A 16,850-nucleotide genomic window follows, 5' to 3' on the forward strand; every position below is an offset into this window, starting at 1 on the left:
ATGATACTCTAAAAAAGGAAAAACTATAAAGAGAGTAAAAAGATAAGTGGTTGCCAGGGATTTAGAAGTTGTGGGATGGGGGCGCCTGGGTGGCTCAGTGGGTTAAAGCCGCTGCCTTCAGCTCAGATCATGATCCCAGCATCCTGGGATCGAGCCCCGCATCGGGCTCTCTGCTCAGCAGGGAGCCTGCTTCCTGCTTCCTCCCTTCTCTCTCTGCCTGCCTCTCTGCCTACTTGTGATCTGTCTGTCAAATAAATAAGAATAAAAAAAAAAAAAAAAAGAAGTTGTGGGATGGGGGTAGGGGAGTAGAGAGAGGGGCAACGAACAGGCAAGAGCACAGGGTATTTCTAGGGCAGTGAAATTATTCTATATGATACTGTAATGGTAGATACATGACATCATATATTTTGTTAAAACCCACAGAAAGAGTGAATGCTTTTTAATATAAACTCTGACCTTTAGTTAATAATACCATACCAATATTGGTTTATCAATGTATCACACCATGCAAGATACTAATAACAGGGTGGTAGATGGGAACTTTGTACTTTGGAGTAAGTTTTCTGTAAACCTAAAACCTAAAACCACTCTAAAAATGAAAATTTAAGAAAAACCAGGGTCTCATGAAGTAGCTATTATCACAAAAAAAATTAAGTAAAACTACAAGGTTTAAGTAACGTGAAATGCAAATATACAAATGCAGTATTTCTTCTGAAACAAAGATATGGTGACATTTCTGCTGTGAAGCCAAAAGCCATGGAAATTATGAGCTTACCATAAAAAACAATAAAAGCTGAAACATTCTTACCTGTCCTGTGACTGTTCTTCATACATCCGCTCCTTGCCTTCTTTAAAGAGTCTTATTGCCCGCTTTGACTTTTTCATCAGACTGTCGATGTAGATTTTAAAATATTCATTCTCACTGAGTTGGGCAAGTTTCTGGTTGTCATCATATTTACTCAATATAAGTCGCAAATGCTGATATGTATCAGGTAAAATGTCAAGTATGTATGGTGGGCTATTTTTCAACTGAAGCTTGGGATTTTGGCACAGTCTGACCTAAAAAAGAGACAAAAATAAAACATTTTCTTGGGAACCACGATAATTTCTTTCACAGAAAAGTTAAGAAATATATCAAACTACTATTTCTTCATTTTCCACAATATAAATTTTCATTTAAAACTACTATCTCCAGGGGCGCCTGGGTGGCTCAGTGGGTTAAAGCCTCTGCCTTCGGCTCAGGTCATGATCTCAGGGTCCTGGGATCGAGCCCCGCATCGGGCTCTCTGCTCCGCGGGGAGCCTGCTTCCTCCTCTCTCTCTGCCTGCCTCTCTGCCTAGTTGTGATTTCTCTCGTCAATTAAATAAAATATAAAAAAAAAAAAAAAAAAAAAAAAAAAAAAAAAGAAAATCCTTTAAAAAAAAAAAAAAAAAAATAAAACTACTATCTCCAATCTACAAACAATTGGTAAATATTACAACTAAATCCCAATTTTCTTCTCCTCCTATTCATTTTTTTCCGTGACACACCTTTACTTTCCCCCTCTAAAGTTTTCATTCTCTCTCCTACAATATCCTGTTGTTCGTGGCCTCACAGAACTCCAGCGTGCTAAGTGTTGTACACTAATAGTCTCTTTTTTTTTAAGTAAAAATTAGGAAATCGGCCTCTTCTGCTGGCAACCAATGTCTCACATTTAGATATTATCTTACTACACTGAACTCCCAGCTAACCTTCTTTCATAGATTGTAATTAATGTTTTGGTACTTTGTTCCTGAACCCTGAGGAGAATAAAACAAAGAGGTGCAATTTTAATAACTGAGTTATTAAGTAGTAAATGGGTGTCAGGCCCAAACAAGTCTCTTCCACCTCCCCACATTATATCTCGTGCCTATAAACATGTGGTACCTAACGGTTCAGTCATTCCATCAGGTGCCACCCAACCACTGGGGCATGTAGGGCTGCCTGCATAACTAAGAGTAACTTCTGCAAAAAGTAAGTTAACCCATCTTGTTCCTACCCCTCCAACCAGGGTTTAGGGAACCACCCAATCACACAATTTTTAAATGAAACCATTAGATAGATACTGCACAGGAGCGTCCAGAGTGTAAGGGTGCACGCTCATGCATAAAGGCAGCTTTCCTGAGAAGCCCGTGAAGCACAGGCTTGACAGTCCCTCTAAGAGCTAGTCCTCTTCTGAGGCCTTCATCATGTATCCTTTGTAACACTTTCAAGAGCAAGATATTCTAAACACAATTGGTTGAGGTTTCTGACTTTTTCCAGTAGGACTTCCCTTTCATCACACTTAACCTCCTGCTGTGGGTGTTTTTCAAATCTGGCTGATGGGAATTTGAGTTGGAAATAATACACTGAGTGTGGCTTTGGTAGAAGGTATGTGAGATGCCCATCACTTCTGGAGCTAGCTAAATTGTTGCCAGCAAACGCAGTAAGAGAATGGATTCGGGAAGACTTCAAGGCCCATGGAGCAGCATACAGCATAGGAGCAGGAAGATCCAAGTCAGATTTGGTCATTTACATGTGTCCAGAGGTACCCAGGACTGGAAACATACAGGGCAATGGAAGAGAATCAAAGTATAAAGTGTACAGAGTCAAGATCATTTCTCTGATGTTTGTGGATTTATCAATGTTTAAAGATTTATAACTTGTATCTTATTTATCAGTCTAAAAAATTCACCTTCATATCCAATTTTGTATTTGTACTTTTGTATTATTTTTCTTTAAAAGGACCCCTCCAAATTTCAAGTTCAACAAAACATGGATTCACCCCTGAGTGCTCACAGAAGGGCCTGGGCCAAATAGAAAACAGTTGAACAGTAATAATTTCAAAAACCACAAACACAAGAAATCCAGGAAACAACAAATGAAAAAAGTATTCACACTTACTAACACACTTGCTTTAAGAAATAACCTTATGATTTTTTTTTGTGTGTGGGGAAAAAATCTGACTCAAACTATCAAGCAACAGCCCTTAAGTTAAGACAACCATTTCACAGGTTAACAGAGGGCATTGTATCTTCCACCTTGCTATTGTATACAATGTAGAAGTATCTAGAATATAGTACAAATGTGACAAATGGATGGCTTAGTTTATTCTCCAGAATACTTCAGTACATACACACATGCGTGCGCACGTGCACACACACACACACACACACACATATACACACATAAATCATATTATTATATTACTGCCTTATTTTCATGATTGAATATACTAGTGTTCAAATCAATAATGCAAAGGCACAAGCAAAGATTAAATATACAAGTATTTAATAGGGAAGATGCCATATAATTAATTAAGTAACACCAAATCATAAGAAAAGTATAGTTAAAGGGGTTAATAAAGCTTTTTACCTTCTTTCTACTTTTGGGACTTTGATATAATCAGAGAAGCTCATTCTGCCCTAAAGACTGATGAAGTCTCAAATATGTCAATGATTTGACAAATCCAAACAAGATAGAGTTTTTCAATTCTTAAAACTATAAGATAGTATCACAAGTATATACAAATTTCAAAAATATCGCCAGCCACATCCTACAGCAGGCACAGTTTAATCTCAGCAACATAAAACTTGGTACAGCATGTCACAGATTGATAAATTATTAACTTGGAGTTAGGAGACTAGGCAATTTCAAATTAATTTCGTCTACTGGTGAACATTTAACTGATAAAAATAGTCTCTCAGGTATTTTCTTCAGACATTCCAAGTAAATGTTCTTTAACAGATTATTTTAAGTGTTACAGATTTTTAATTTACTATTCTCTACGTTACATTTTTCTCATTTGCTTTATTTAAATTGTGATTCTATCTGGGCATTTATTGCTTTATTTGGTATAATTGTTTGCATAACTACTATATACCAGGTACTAAGCTTACTGCCAGGAAATTATAGATGACTAGAACATACTTCCTGCCTCAAGGAGTCTGGCAGAAGAGGCCTAGTTCTCTATAATTAACTTAGGAGCAATGTAATTCTTGCTCTAAGGGATCTTTGGAAAGATCCTGTCCAATTCATTCATTTCCAGATAAAGAAACGAAGAACTACAAAGATTAAGGGACTATTAAAAAATCATTAATCTAACACAAGAGCCTGCATCTTCTGAATCTCAGGCTGATCTTCTTTCTAACTATATCGCAACTTAATTAGAATTAGGTATATAATTAATGATTCCTGGCTAACCTCATTTACATTTTTATTTTTACACCATTTGCAAATTTCCATGAACTTCAGGACCCATTTGTTCATTCTATAAACGTTTATGTGTCAGGCATTGTTTCAGGCCCGAGGGAATTCAGAATGAAATAAATCACAGACCTGTCCTCAAGGAGTTTTCCAGTGAAAAAGACAGATGGCTTAAAAAAGAATTACAGGACACGTTAAGGGCTTTAATGGAGGAGAGTACAACGTGCTGGAGGAGAAAAGCAGCAGCTCACTCATAACTTGTCGTGAGTATCAAGAAAGGCATACCTACATTTGCAAAAGGAATATTCCAGGCAAAAGGGTAGGCAAAGGCTTGTGAGGCACCAGAAAGTAGAGCAGAAAGAAAGGAGTCAATGCAGTCATTCTAAGAGGTGAAGGCTTAGGGAGCCTGCAGGTGAGTGGCACAGGCAGATTTAAAATGAGCTAGATTCCATTCATCAGGGCTCCTCTAGGCCACACAGTTTTCTAAATCTGCCTTTGGGAGAGTGTAACATACAAGCTGAACTATGATATGCTGCTGAGTGTAGAGTTCATCAGTTGGATTAGTATTAAACTCTCTGATTTATGATAGCTCCTGCCAAAAACGAGTAACTCTATACCAGGACTGACTTCTAAGCAGGTCAAATTCAATTCAATAAATATTTATTGACTGCCTGCTATGTGCAAGGAACTGCGAAAGCCAGAGAAAGAAAAATTGCTTTTCTAAAAACAGTATGTTAAGGAGAAAAATCAAGCTCACCACAAGGTTCGAGTTCAGATTCAAATGACTTAGATGTCTTCTAGAAATATCTAAGTTGTTCCCTAGAATGCAAGCAGTTCCTAACACAGAAAAGCTTTAAAAAGAACAAATCTCCAGTCATATTATACAATAACGAACTTTTTAGGGCATCAACTAGTGCATAAAAGGATTGGTTCATTAGCAGTGTTACTCTTCACTCTTGAACTAAAAGGCAAAACACTTAGTACTGAATTAGGCTACAAATTCCATTATAGTCATTGAGACAAAGGATTTTAGAGCTAAAGAGAACCTTGGAAATCACAATGACCAATACCCTCCTTTTGATGGAACAATACTAAAACACAGACATGGAACATGGCTGAGTTTACTGCTCAAAACCCTACTGTCTAGAGTTGAAAGTCAGGCACTCTCTCCTTAACACTATGCAATTGCCTGTTGTATTTGTTTAAATTTATTTAGAGATCTTTAAAGGGGCATCTCTATACATGTTTTTACAATTTCACACACATAAAAATATGTGCATAATCTATACATATACTATATATACTATATATTCACATACATTAAATATATATTTGACTATATCAAAGCAAAGGCACAAATATAAACACAGGATTTGTGAGTGCTGTAACAATTTTCAAAGCCATTAATTATTCTTGGAACACTCCCGTATTTAAAGATTTTCCCCACTGCACCTTAATTAAAACTTCCAGTCAAAAGTTAACAAAGAGGTATTAGGTCAGCTAACATATTTCTTAGGTTCACCCCAGCCCCTGAAATGTATGAAAGAAATTCTACCGAAGCAAATGGAAACTTCAACAGTAAGGAATTGTGCCTAGACTGTAACAGACTTTCATTATAAAGCATACCTCACTTCATGGACGGTGCAGTTATATTAAATCAAGCAATGTACCCACGAAGTGAAATACCCCATTTTTAACAACAGTATGAAAAACTTGAAAGAATCCCTTGTCTGTTCTCTTCATGTAAATGTTTTAAGAGATTCTTTATTGCAATTACACAAAGGATATTATTATGATAAAAAGCATCCATGAGTTCTTTGAATTCTTCCCACCTTAATTTAGCAAATCATCTTAAGTACATAAAAGTATATACATGTATACAGTATAAAATGTAAAGAGTATAAAAATAATATAAAATTCTTTCTACATAAAATATTAATTGGGCAAAACAAGGTTAGCATATAAAATTGGTTATGAATCTGGTATCTTTTTTTTTTTTTTTTTTTTTTTTTTTTAAAGATTTTTTATTTATTTAACAGACAGATCACAAGTAGGCAGAGAGGCAGGCAGAGAGAGAAGGGAGGAAGCAGGCTCCCTGCTGAGCAGAGAGCCCGATACGGGGCTCGATCCCAGGACCTTGGGATCATGACCTGAGCCGAAGGCAGCGGCTTTAACCCACTGAGCCACCCAGGCGCCCCATGAATCTGGTATCTTAATTAAGGTAGGATTTGGGCCAACTACCAAATTATTTATGGTTTTCAATGAAGCTTTCTTTAAAAGCTTTCTTTAAATATAAGCATCATTAAATAACTGACTAGCTGTAATTAAAATATCAATTTTCAATTGTGTGTTCATATCAATTGTGTGTTCATTTGTTCACTATCTTCCTTCCAAATGAAAACTGGTCTTCCTTAAAAGTGGAGACATATTTCTTACTTGTCTGTTTCCTTCCTCTAGTGTAGAATTTTGCATACAGTAGATGCAAAATAAATACTTGATGGTGGAAAGAAGGTGTAGAAGGAGGAAAGGAACAAAGAACTTCTCGGAAGAGAATACTACAAATAGGAAAACCATACCTATAGTGAATAAACCTGTCTAAGTGAGTGCAAAAGTTTCAAGAAGAATTTGATCATATCAAATATTAGGGGGTAAAGAGCCTTTTGATTTCCTTCTCATGGAAAGAGGAAGAATCATATTATTCCATGGAATGATGTGCTTGAATCTTCATACTATGAACACAGACGCTAGAATCAATCAAACCTAGGATTTGGTGGTACCATTTATTAGTTTTCCAACACTGGGCCAGTTTCTTCTTCCAGAAAACTCAGGATGTTATGATTCTCAGAAGAGGAAATGTAAAGTGATCTACACGGTACGTAGCACACAGCTGGTACTCAGTACTTCTTAGTACATCTTTTCCTTCTGTATTTTATATTATACCACATCATGGTAAACTGCAGATTTTGCCAACATATGAGAATCAGACCAAGGGCACTGACTGCTCTGTTGCAGATCACTTAGAGTTCTTTCAGCTCCTGAAATTCTTCATACTACCTGCAGCTCTGTAATAGTCTGGAGTGTTTTGTGCAGGAAAGCAGCAAACGGTAATAAGTCCAGGTTGGTACTCCTGATATGGAATTAATACATCAGCAGTACTCAGCTGATGCAGTATCTGAACAGGCAGAACATTTAGTTTAATAACTATTTTTGTTATTGCTATTGGAAGATAGCATGAGTGAGCTTAACAATTATTTAAATATTTGTATGTTAAAGTGCTAAAAATTTGGTCAGTTATTTTCAAAATGCTTCCTTCATTACTAGGAAAATATCAGCAATTAAAAAATACTAAACAATAACAAAAGCAATGACAACAAAAAACCAGCTTCCCCATATGCCCAAGCAGAGGAGATAAAAATAGTATCCTGACATCATTTAAGCTACAGCATGTTTCTAAAATGAGCTTAACACACAGGATAAGAACTTACTTCCATCTCCATGTTTTGTTTTGTTTTTTTTAAGATTTTATTTACTTATTTGACAGACAGAGATCACAAGTAGGCAGAGAGAGAGAAGAAGGGAAGCAGGCTCCGTGCTGAGCAGGGAGCCCGATGCGGGGCCCGATCCCAGGACCCTGGGATCATGACCTGAGCTGAAGGCAGAGGCTTTAAACCACTGAGCCACCCAGGTGCCCCCCATCTCCATGTTTTACTTATTTGCCCACTTAACTGCTAGAAGACTGATTAAAATGTATTGTTTATTCTACAATATACAACTTTAAGACGTGGTTTGAACATTACAAATGTTATTCCTTAAATCACTTCCTGACAACCCAAAATAAACTTACAAATTCTCTCAAAACTCTGTAGATTTTCTTACTTCCCTCTTACACAAGTAGCAATTAGTTATCTACCAAGGTTTACTCTTCTACTTGTTCTTAGCCTTTTCCTCCCACACTGTAATCTAGGATGACACTTTATTAACTACTTCTTCTACCTTTACATTTTAAATCACTCCCTATCTACATACCTCTCCTCAACCTATGAATCTCTCCTATAGCACCACGCACACACAAAGTTATGCTCTGCTCAAACCCTCAAGCTACCTCTCAGAACTTTCTTCCTTTTCACCAGTTGTCACTTAGAGAACAACTGTTAAGTTACCCACACATTCTTTTTAATCTACCCCCATCATGTAAATGAAACTATTCTGAAAGGTCAACGATTGGCCTCTCTTCATGAAATTCAGTGGCTTCTTAAATTTTCATCCTGCTTGGTTTTCTCCACTTGGACTTGAATTTGGTTTTCTCAGAATTGGAAACTATCTCCTTAATTGAAGCTGTCTCTACCCAAGAAATCAATCTGCCCTAATTCTTTTCCTACCTTTCTCATCGCTATTTTTTGCAGGATTCTCTCTCCTTCACTGCCATCTAATTATAACTACAACCCCATACACAGACAAAATGCCAATCTCTGACTTTTTCTCTGACTCTCATCTTCTAGTCTACATTGCAAATCTCTTACTGGTCTACAGCTTGAAATACTACCTCTGTGGGCATATCTACCAAACATATGTCCTCAGTTTCAACTTCTCTCTTTAACTGCACATTCAACTTTCTGATTTCAAAACGGATTTCGCCCTGGCATGTCAAACTCAACATGGCCCAAAACAAACTTATGCACCAGCTCCCAAGCTTCCTCTTTTTCTTACTATGTTCCTTATCTCATTAAAAGCATCACTGCCTTCAGGCTAAAAACCTCGAGTCACTTTCACTTCACCGTCTCTTTCATCCCCTATCTCTAAAGGGTCACCTGCACCTGTAAATTTTACCTCCAAAATGCCCCCCATGGGGCGCCTTCATGCCTCGGTTGTTAAGCGTCTGCCTTCTGCTCTAGTCTGGGGTCCTGGGATCAAGCCCCACATGAAGCCTGCTTCTCCCTTTCCCACTCCCCCTCCTGCTTGTGTTCTCTCTCTCACTGTGTCTCTCTCCATCAAATAAATAAACAAAATCTTAAAAAAAAAAAAAAGCCTCCCGCATTTGAACCTACGCTTGCTAAATCAACTCTCAATTCTCTAGCTCAGCCCTTCATTATTTCTTGCCCAGTCTGTTTTAATTCTTCTTGATCACTACTCCTACTTTAAAGTTTCTTTTCTCTTAGTCCATGCTTTGTAGAGTCAAGAGAATAATCAACCACAGCATAGCCCTGACTCTTTTTCACACTCTGCTCAAAGATAATAACACTTCTCTTCTATCGAATAGAGTCAAACTCCTTGAAAGAGTAGAAATCCTCTTCATCTTTCTCTAACTTACCTTCTCAACAATCCCCCTCTACCCACATTCCTTCAGCCTGTTGTATCCTACACCTCACTGGAATCCAAAACATCCTTGAAAGAGTAGCTGGATAACACCTCTACCAGCTGCATTCCTGATCAACCCCTCAGCCCCCACAAGCACATCCTCCCCAGCCATATCCTACGTCACAGCACTTTATTTATACCCCATTACAGCCTTATCGCATCCTAGAGTATGCAGAACACACTCTACTACATAGAATGGAATGGGTGCTTACACATCTCTATCTTTCCATAGATGGAATTTGATAAATGAATGGTGAAATCAATAGATAGCGTATAAAGCAGCTTTGAAGAAAAGGAGAGTTGATTTAAAATCTGAATGGTAAAGATCTTATGAGAGTTGAAAAGATGACTAACTGATCAAGGCTTCTGTTAAATGCGTGTCCTAAGTCACAAGGATAAACCAAGGAAACGTGGTAGGATTCCTTTAACCTTTTATTTTATCAAGTTTTCCCTAAAAGGGGAAAGGAGCAAACTTTGGGATCACTCCACTTAGCCAAGCACAAGCTCAATATCTCAGTATTAAGCAAAACTGTTCAGACACTTAATGTGTTATCATCTACCCAAGTCTAAAAGTGCCCATGATTCTGCTAACATGGAAGAACTTCACTGAAGAAAAGGAAACACATGAAGAATGATTCAAATAAATGATATTCCCTATTCCAAGGGCCCAAGGACAGTGATATCTCAAACCCAACAAACATAAACAAGAGGCATCCAAAACCTATGCTTTATCCCACATATAATATTTTTCAGAGGTATAAGGAATTCATCTTAGAAAAGAATATCAACTATTATTTGTTAAAATAGCTGCATATATTTCAAGCATCTCTGATTGACAACCTTTAAAATAAATTATAGTTGCAGTGAAAGTATAAAGATGGAGAATGAATTACACTCCAGCTTGACAAATGTACGGAGTGTACTGAGGGTAGAAGGCAGGAAAAGGCTATTTGGCATCATCACTTTTTAAATGCTTTTAAAAGTCTTTCAATAATGTAATTTCAAATAAATGACAAGGACAACAAGACAAAACGTAGGCAGGTACTCAAGTTGCTTTGCTCTTCGGCATCAATTAATTATTTTCTAATTTCCTGAACATCCATGTAAGCTCAGTACATTTAGTATCTATTAGATGGAAAACTGTTCCTTCCACTTTCCATCACCTGGCTAAGACGCTTATGAAAACCAGGCTCAGGAACCTCACATTAATAAATTATCATTTCTCCCATACTGATTAGCAATCATTTCCTTACCCTCACCTCAGCATTTCCAACAAGAGTACAATAACGCTGTTCCTAAGGGCAGTGCCCAGCAGAATCCAGACAGGCAACTGTCTGAACAGCAGCCAAAAAACAAGGAGGTTCTTCTTCACTTTGCCCCCACTGTACTTCCCATAGGTCTTTATTTCAGCCTTGTCCATACTACATGGCAATTACCTAATAAATATAATATAATATAAATAATAGATTACCATTTATATGCCTGGCTGTGATGTCACTGTTTGAGTTCCTTGACACGTCAGAGGCCAAGTTATACATCTTATCTAGCTTTGTATCCCTAGTAACAAGCACTTAGTAGGAGCATAGTAGGCCCTAAATAATTGTTAAGTGTTTAAGAAACCCATCTCTGTAATAGCTTTGGAATAGATTCCATATTTCAGGTACATCTGAACCTGGATATATATTCATGAGTAATAGCTCTGTCACTGTATCAGATATCCAGGGACCAGAAGAGTTTGGGGTTAGCTATTGACTTAAACTGACACATAGAGCCAAGGCCAGAAAATATGTCTAAATGGGATACTTTGGGATATGCTACCATTCTTTTTCTCAGTAAACTGATTTTGGGTTACAGAATACTTTACATCTCACCAAAAAAAAAAAAAAAAAAAAAAAAAAAAAAAAAAAAAACACAAGTCAGTAATGACTCTCTCCTCCTCTCAGTGACCATATACAGAAGTCTGCCCTCTGAAAACGTAACAATTAGTTGGAACCGGAGTCTCAGTTGACTGTTTTAAATTCTAGATGCCAGGGAATGGTAAAACTACACACTTACTGGGAATTTCTACTACAGTCTGGGACTGCATCATATCCACTGTAAAATAAGTTCTTTGATTTAGTAGGTAGCTGCAACATACTGAACTTAAAGTTCATTTCTTATGTATCCTTCTAATATCTGTCCTTGTTGAAGAGGCTTCCCAAAGAAAAACATGCTAACTAAACACCTAACCCTGCCTATCACGTAACTACCAGTAGGACTTAAAAGTTACTCTTTTCTGTTATTCGCAAGCTAAACTCAGGCTATTGCTGTTAGTTTATAAAATAGTTAGGTGATATGTCAAGAGATTAACATTTGGACTCATAATAAATATCCTGATGTAATCACCAGGACAATGTTGAGATGATGAACCACTTCCTTCACCACTGACAAAGAAAAAAAAAAAAGGTAAACACATGTGAGGGACACTTCTGTATTACACAATTTAATAAAATATATTTTCAGTTAGTAATTATCAATGCCTTTTTATTACTGTGTGGTAGAGTAGTGATGAACACGCTGAGGTCTTTCATAGCAATTCATGTGATTTCCCTCCACAAAGCCCATGAATGCATTCATAAATGAACACAATTATTTTCATTCTTGACAAATAATGAAGACAAAATAAGAAAAGCCATTCCAATGCACCTTTGCCAACACCCTTACCCACATTCCACTAAGTAGAGACTTTCATTAATAGTTTTCCTTATGAGTCAAGTTTTTCAATTAGAGAGGCTAAACCCAAACCCACAAAAGAGTTAGTAAAATAAACAATGGCAGAGGCTTAACTATCAAAAACCATCTATTTTACCATAACCCATGGCGAAATAATTAAAAGTGGATAAAACTTATGTTAACAAGCAGTTACAAACCAAAATTATGCATATATTCTTTAATGTTTGAAAAACAATGACTCTTATATTAACTATAGCTCACCTCTTCCTGATACCAATCTTTTTTATTTGCTGTGCTAACATTCACTCATAAACCATAAATGTACAAATTCTGTCCTCTTGCAGAAGGGGATGGGGAGGGAGGGGCAGCTCCTTGATAGAATCTGACCCATGTGTTGCCCACTCATATAACAGGTATAGGGAAAAACCAAGAATTCCTTCTCTTATGCCCAACTAATGATTTAGGTAATGAAAGTGACCTTAAATCGCATTCTCTTTAGAAAACCAAAGACAGTGACTTGCGCCTGCTAAATATATGCAGTTCTTCCCACTGCATACTCCTCATTCTTAAGTATCCAATGCTAAAATCCAAACCTGACCTCAACCAGCAAGTTGCAATGTTCTGACACTATGACATCATTCTGTCTGGAGCATTTTAATATCACAATTTGAAAAAACTGGCAGAAGCTTAAATAGGCCACAATGAAGCCCAAAACTAAGGGTATTTATCTTGTAAAATTTTCTAGCTCTGCATTTAGCACCACCGGACCTAGAATGGTAGGCCTACCATTCATCTATCCATCTGTACTACACATAGGGATAAATGAAAATAAAGCAAATCTTATCACCTTCCTGTGCCACTAATACCACACTGACAGTGGCTTTTTGTGGCAAATATTCATACACAGTTACAAGCCAAAGTAAAGGCAACTGTTACTATATGATTTCATGGAGGCTTTAGCACATCCCTACAGAGGATATTTTTTTAAAATTCCATTTCTGCAGTCACAAAAATATCAAGAGCCCTGCATCAACTAAATTCATAATTAGCCCCAAATATCTATGAAATGAAACCAGATGGTGCTACAAACATTTACCAATATACAGGGTACAGTACTAACTGCTTCAAAAACAAGAACTATTAATTCCGCACAGCAGCAAGCCACCTCTTAATCATATTTATTTCATAATCCTACTTAGTAAGAGAGGACACTGACAGCTAGTTTCTCAGTAGTCTCCAGTAAAATATTCAGGTTGCCTAGACTTCTCAGGGTACTAACATCCAGCTTGACTTCTTCTTGTAAAATTATTATTCATCTGAAAGCAACATGCAGAAACCACAGAGGTTTCTGATACTCTCAGCCCCCCCACCTCCATCATAAATTTTCCTTTCACAATAAACAATGTGCAATCGAAAAGGTTTCCTGTTTCAAAATGGAATAGATGAAAGAAACTGTAACTCTACATTAACAACAACAAAAAGTTTCTTAATGAAGATTAATTCTCACAGATGGAAATGGAAACTCTCTCAAACACTGCTTCCCCACTTAAGGACTAATCTGGTTCTTCCTCTAGTAAATACTCTCAGCGTCATGCACTGTGGTTGTCATGAGTGGTCCCTCAGAGGGTTTTCTTAAAACACTTGTTTGCACTCGTTTGTTATTTAACAGTAACACAACTTCACTTAAGACAGAGCAAATACTTCCAAACTATTCTATGGCCATGTACTAACAAAGAGCAGCCAACAGTAAAAACTTTGCATATCTGAGTCATATAGAGGAACTTTGAACCTTGAAGAGTAGGACAAAAGGTTAAAAAAAAAAACAAAACACACAAGTCTTTGCTCTGAATCCAACTTTTTAAAACACAGAGAGTAGATGCAGGAAAAATGGTCAATCCAAATCAAAAGACTGTTGCCATAACAATAATTATTAATTAATGGTAACAATAATATTAATTGATGGTACAAATAAAACAATAGAAGAAGAAACCATATCCAGGGCAAATAAAAGGCACAAGCATACAGAACTTACCACTTTGTCCATGAGTTTCCAAGTTTTCTCAACAGTCCTGCGATCTGCTGCTGCTTGCTTAGGAGGCCCAACTGCATCTTGAATAGCATCAATAATACCCAAAATCCGTCCTTTTCGGGGGTTTCCTCCTCGACCACCAGGGTTTCTGCCATTCATAGAATTTGCCATCAGGAACCTTACTTCTTTGAAAGGCAGAGTAAGGAAAAAAAAAAAAAAAGTTAGTTGGTCATGAAAATGTTTACCCAGCAGAAAACTGAACAGGTTAATTTGTACCCACTACATCCTCCACCAGTGAGAACAAAATCCAGGGTCCCAGGTTCAACTTCTCAATAGCTATGAATTTGCACTCTCAATCTGTACGCAAAACAAACAGTAACCTTAGATTTGCTTTTGGAGCACTAAGAGTTAAAGATGTATCCTTCTCGAATTTCACCTGGCAAAGCCTTTATTAATACCCATCTCATAACCAAAAAAAAAAAAAAAAAAACACCAAAACAACAACAACAAAACCACCCAAAACAAAACTTACAAAGGTTTCCTCCAACTAGATAAGAACACAATGTTCTCCCCATCCCTGCCTTAATCTCAATTCAATGTATACTAGAACTAAAGCTCCCAGAAAACATTCTGAGAGCCTCACTTGAAAACCTCACTTTCACTCTCTTAGATTTCGCCGAGTTATATAAATGTAAAGATTATTCTACAAGAGCGCAAGGGGCATAGCTGTTGTCAACAAAGGCTTAGAACTTGGATTTTCCCCGCTAAAACCAACAAGTACGGATAGGGGAACATGGACACACGAATACACAGTTCTTAAAACCAAGGAGTTAGCCCCAAGTTAAGTGCCAAATAAACCAACAAACAACCCACTAAAAAGAGAGGGGTGAGAAACTGACAAGCGCGGGCACAGAAGGGAGAAGAGTGTTCACTTATTTTGCTCCTTTCCTCTCGTCTCACCCAAAGGGAGTGGGGGTCCAAAGCTTTGTTTCGGGACGTCTGTGTCCCCTCCTCGTTCAGGCCCCTCCCCTGCCACTCTCGGACCTCAGCTCGGGGAGGAAGGTGGACACAGAAAGGCCAGAGTACCCCCTCGCACCTCAGCGCCCGCAGACCCGTCGGGCTTGGACGCCCCGCATTCGGCTCCCGGGAGGACGCACCCCACCCCCCCAACACACACACACACACACACCCGGGATGTCTGCAATCCCAGCCGCCCGGCTCCCTTCACTCCCTCTCCCTCCTCTCCCGGCCCAGCCCGGGTTCCGGTCTTTAAATACCCCTCTTCAAACTGTGCCGGCCGCGGCGACAGCAGCTGGAAGCCAGCGTTGTCCCCCGCACCTCCGTGGCCCGCGGCTGGCTGCCCCAGGGTCCCCTGGCCGGAAAGAAGCGGCAAGCCTCCCCGGCTCCCCCTTCCCTCCCGGCCTTTCCCCGCCGTAGCTATCCAGAGACACGCGTGTGCGCGGGTCCTACTTTACACGCACGAGCCCAGGGTGCGTGGGTAGCCAGGGTAGGGAGTGTGTGATCGCCGTAAAAGCACGTTCCCGAGGAAGGAGCAACCCAGAGCGCAGGCCACCGAGACGGGGAGACGCAACAATTACCGTGAAGACCAATCCACACCCGCTCTCCCCTCCCGCCCGATTCTCGGGGAGGCCGCGGGACGCCGCAGCAGCACTAGCTGGAGGTGGAGACCACTCGCTGGATACCCCACCCCGTAGGATACACACACATAGAGACCCAGGAGCGGGGCGGAGCCGGGGGGCGGGGCCGCGCGCCGCTAGGCCAATCCCACGCGCCCTTGCCCTGCCCGACAGCGGGCGGCGCCAATGGGCGGGAGGCGGCCGTCCTTCTCGCACTACCCCCCCAGTCCACGTCTCCCACAGTACACAATGGCCCCAAAGGAAGGCCCGCTCGCGGCACGTCCCAAATAGAAAGAGACTCGGAGGGAAATGGGGGCACTGGACTCTCCGAAGAACGAAAGTGGAAAAGGGAAAGGAGATGGAAGAAAGGATGCCAGGCACTAAGGAACTGACCAATAAGGAGTGGGCGGGTGGGCGTGAGCATTGGGAGCTCGAGCCAAAGCCAACTGGGGCTCAAAGGCGGGACTTCCTGCTTCGCTCACCTTCCTAGTCTTTTGTTTCATAGCAACAGAGTAGTGGCTGAGAGGGTGTACTCTGGGCGGGTCCGAAGCTGAAGAATTTCATCTCCCTAGGGCTGCCAAACTCTTCTACCCAGGACAGCAGCCAAACAGGTCTAGGGCAGAGCTTCTTGCCGGCTGTCAAAAAAAGAGCAACAATCACCCAGCTAGTTTCTGAGATGAAATATAAACCTCGCATAGAGTAAATGAGGGTTAACACCTGACTGCCAACCAAAACTTCCTAAATTTCTGAGTGTCTCTCTTTTCCTGTTAGTTCTAGAGAGGGCAGATCAAACATTAGGCTGATGAAAAAGCATACAGTTGACAGTGCTGACCAAACAGTCTCTACTAAACAGGCCAGGGCAGTAAAAGAACCAGGTTATAGAAATTGCTAATATATACATCACACCTTTTAAT

The 16,850-nt window shown here is 39.3% G+C and overlaps 1 protein-coding gene across 1 annotated transcript in view; it reads right to left on the reverse strand.

The window, feature by feature from the left end:
* CBLB (Cbl proto-oncogene B) overlaps window positions 1–16,005 on the reverse strand; it is a 217,454-nt gene extending 201,449 nt beyond the window's left edge. The window contains exons 1-3 of the mRNA XM_080827029.1: window positions 15,898–16,005; window positions 14,303–14,484; window positions 809–1,059 (exon numbers count right to left, since the gene is read on the reverse strand). Coding sequence (XP_080683155.1) covers window positions 809–1,059; window positions 14,303–14,470 — 419 coding nt within the window. The 5' untranslated portion in view covers window positions 14,471–14,484; window positions 15,898–16,005. The remainder of the gene's footprint in view (window positions 1–808; window positions 1,060–14,302; window positions 14,485–15,897) is intronic.
* Window positions 16,006–16,850: the final 845 nt, after the last annotated feature.

The sequence above is a fragment of the Martes martes genome (genome assembly GCF_963455335.1).
Source record: "Martes martes genome assembly, chromosome: 1".
Classification (NCBI taxonomy): Eukaryota; Metazoa; Chordata; class Mammalia; order Carnivora; family Mustelidae; genus Martes; species Martes martes.